The sequence below is a fragment of the Cyprinodon variegatus genome, unplaced genomic scaffold, assembly GCF_000732505.1.
Source record: "Cyprinodon variegatus isolate N-32 unplaced genomic scaffold, C_variegatus-1.0 Scaffold1220, whole genome shotgun sequence".
Taxonomy (NCBI): domain Eukaryota; kingdom Metazoa; phylum Chordata; class Actinopteri; order Cyprinodontiformes; family Cyprinodontidae; genus Cyprinodon; species Cyprinodon variegatus.
Genome location: NW_015151673.1, coordinates 39489 through 42060, shown reverse-complemented (window position 1 = coordinate 42060; position 2572 = coordinate 39489). Strand labels below are relative to the sequence as shown.

Sequence of the window (2572 nt, the reverse complement as noted above, 5' to 3'; positions counted from 1 at the left end):
GTTCGGTACCCAGCCCTAAGCCCCACCTTGACCTATTCAATGAAAATAGTCTAAAAAAAAGTTTCCTGCAGAACCAGGGAAGGTAGATGAGGCACGATGCGAATCTGGTCAATGGAGTCAGACATGCGAAGCGTCAAAATCATAGCAGCAGGTATTTCTGTGCTCGGTTCCAGCCTCGTCTCTGCAACGCCTCCACAGCATCTTCAGCAACGGCACCAGTAGCACCAAACCTCTGGGAAACGTTTGGCCGTTCATTTACTGCAACCTGCTGCTTGTTGGACCCTCTACAGCAGCTCCTAACTGTGGCTAAAATCTATATGACGAGCTAAATAAGCTACTATAAAAGATTTAGGATAAGAATAGGATAAGAAGGACATAAAAAAAACTGAAATATGTTTTTAGAGCCATTATCTTTTAATTAGCTTGGAATTTATGTGTTTTAATATATTTTTTTAAAGCAAATAAATTGTTGGTTGTTTAAGATGGAAACTAATTTCCTATATGAGATAATAACAAAAAAAACTTCCATTTAATATCTTTGGATATTAAATGTAGCAAAGGTTTTTAAACATTTGAACCATTTCTACTGGGTCAACGAAAAAAAACAACAGTTTAGCTTAAAATAAACATTTGCGTAAATTTGTTGCTACCAGGATTTTCTTGTTTTTGTGAAGTTGGTCATAACTTTTTATTTATTTAAAGCCTTGAATGTAACCTCCCTGTGCTGTAGGAACCCTTTTAGACGTTTGGTTTTATGTCCTTATTCTGAACATAAATCATTTTATTCCAGTTTGTTTTATATACCTGCTCGGTGCAGAGAAATGGACTTGCAGCGCTTTAACTGCAGCTCTGTTTTCCATCCTTAGAACATCTCGTCCCCTGAGGCTTCTCCTGTCCACCGACCAGAGTCCATCTCTCCAGAGGTTGGTTCCCACAGCTTGGCTCCAAATGTGACGGCCGGCTGAGCTCTCGGTCTCCAGAGTCACCATTTGTCTCCCTCTCTTTCCTCTCTTCCATCAGCCTTCTCTGCAGGCGGGCTTTGACTCTCCCAGGCCCCCGTTTGTGGACCTGCCGCTCCCGTCCAGCTCGGAGAACCCGGCGGCCGCGACGTCTGACGACTTCCCCACAGCTGCTTCAGGGCAGGATTGCCGCGGCCAGTCGTCTGCGGGGGCCGGGTCCCTAAACCTTGTGCCGTGTCCTTCCTCAGACTCCAAAAACAGGGAGAGGGCCTTCAGGACAGAGTTCAACCTCATTTACACCTGCTCCCCCCTCAACGCCAACCTGGGGATCCCTCTGAGCTCGGAGCGCCGCCACTCCCAGGTGGACGGGGGTCTCTCTCCCATAGATTCCTTACACAGTTCCCTAAGTGGCCAGGGGCTGGTAGGAGACGTGGGCTCCGGCTCCATGTCGCCGTTCGGAGAGAGCCATTACGGAGGGGGATACCCGGATCGGAGCACTTCCCCTCACACCAGTAACCCTCCGCAGAAGAAGAAGGCAAGTTCCTCCCCATCCTCACTGTTGTTTCTTAATCATGTCTTTAAGTGCAACAACAACATCATGATGTGCTTCCAGCGCGCTCTGTGGCCCCCGTCAGCTCGTCACGTCCCACTCTGTTAGCAGGAACCTTTGTAGCTGCTTTTGTGTATCTGAACCTCTTTAGATCTGCTCCCTCTCCTTCCTCAGCCACCCTTCCCCCCTCGATGCTCCTTCACACTCTTTGCCAAGTTTCTCTTCCGCTTTTCTTCCAAGGCAGAGGGCCAACCAGCATACCATTAGTCTGCTGACAGGAAAGGCAGAATACCAGCCTATAGCAGTAAGAAGTCAAAACAAGCCAGTACATAATATGGTGAATATGCTCCCTACAAATACATCTTTAGAAGTGTGCATGTAAATATTGTTTTGGCTTTTAATTTTTTGCATCTGCATTCAGCACCCACGCCATGCTCTGACACCCCCACCCCCAAACATGCATCGAGTCCCCAAGAACCTCTGGGTTATTGAGCCATTTCAGCCCAACTCATCTCTGTGTGGAAACGCTCATCCGTTGCCATCAGGCCAATGGTTCATGAATCGTCACCATGAAGCAGGGCTGAGTTTCTTCCACAAGAAACTGGGAGAAAGTATTTTGGAGAGCAGGGATATTTCCTTTGAAAAGTATACTGACTATATCCACCAGGCTACATGAGAAGAAACCTGTATGAGAATACACACAGTGAGCGTTTTTCAATTCACAAGAACGCCAGTACGGACTCGTGTCCTCGCCAAGTCTGTTCTTGAGAAGAATACAGGAAAGTAAGGTAGAACGGGAGCACGCAGAATAAATCTGGGTCAGTTAGAACAGAAGCGTCCTGATGACATCACCACATTCAAAGCTAGTCAGGAGCTGCATTTCACCTCCTGGTATTAATAGTCTCTTCTGACGTTTTACATTCAGTGGGGGAATAATAAGGAACACACCGCAGACGGGCTAACACCTGGCTACCGCAGACGGGCTAACGTTATCCCTGGCTGCAGCAGACGGGCTAACGTTATCCCTGGCTGCCGCAGACGGGCTAACGTTATCCCTGGCTGC

General features: G+C 47.6%; 1 protein-coding gene across 3 annotated transcripts in view; it reads left to right on the top strand.

Annotated features, from left to right (window-relative positions):
• Nucleotides 1–2572, top strand: part of setd5 (SET domain containing 5) — a 42580-nt gene that overhangs the window by 32726 nt on the left and 7282 nt on the right. For 2 of the 3 annotated variants that reach the window (XM_015401451.1, XM_015401450.1), the window contains exons 19-21: nt 867–923; nt 1021–1494; nt 1754–1846. In XM_015401451.1, the coding sequence (XP_015256937.1) occupies nt 867–923; nt 1021–1494; nt 1754–1846 (624 nt within the window). The remainder of the gene's footprint in view (nt 1–866; nt 924–1020; nt 1495–1753; nt 1847–2572) is intronic. The other variant, XM_015401452.1, reaches the window with a different exon arrangement.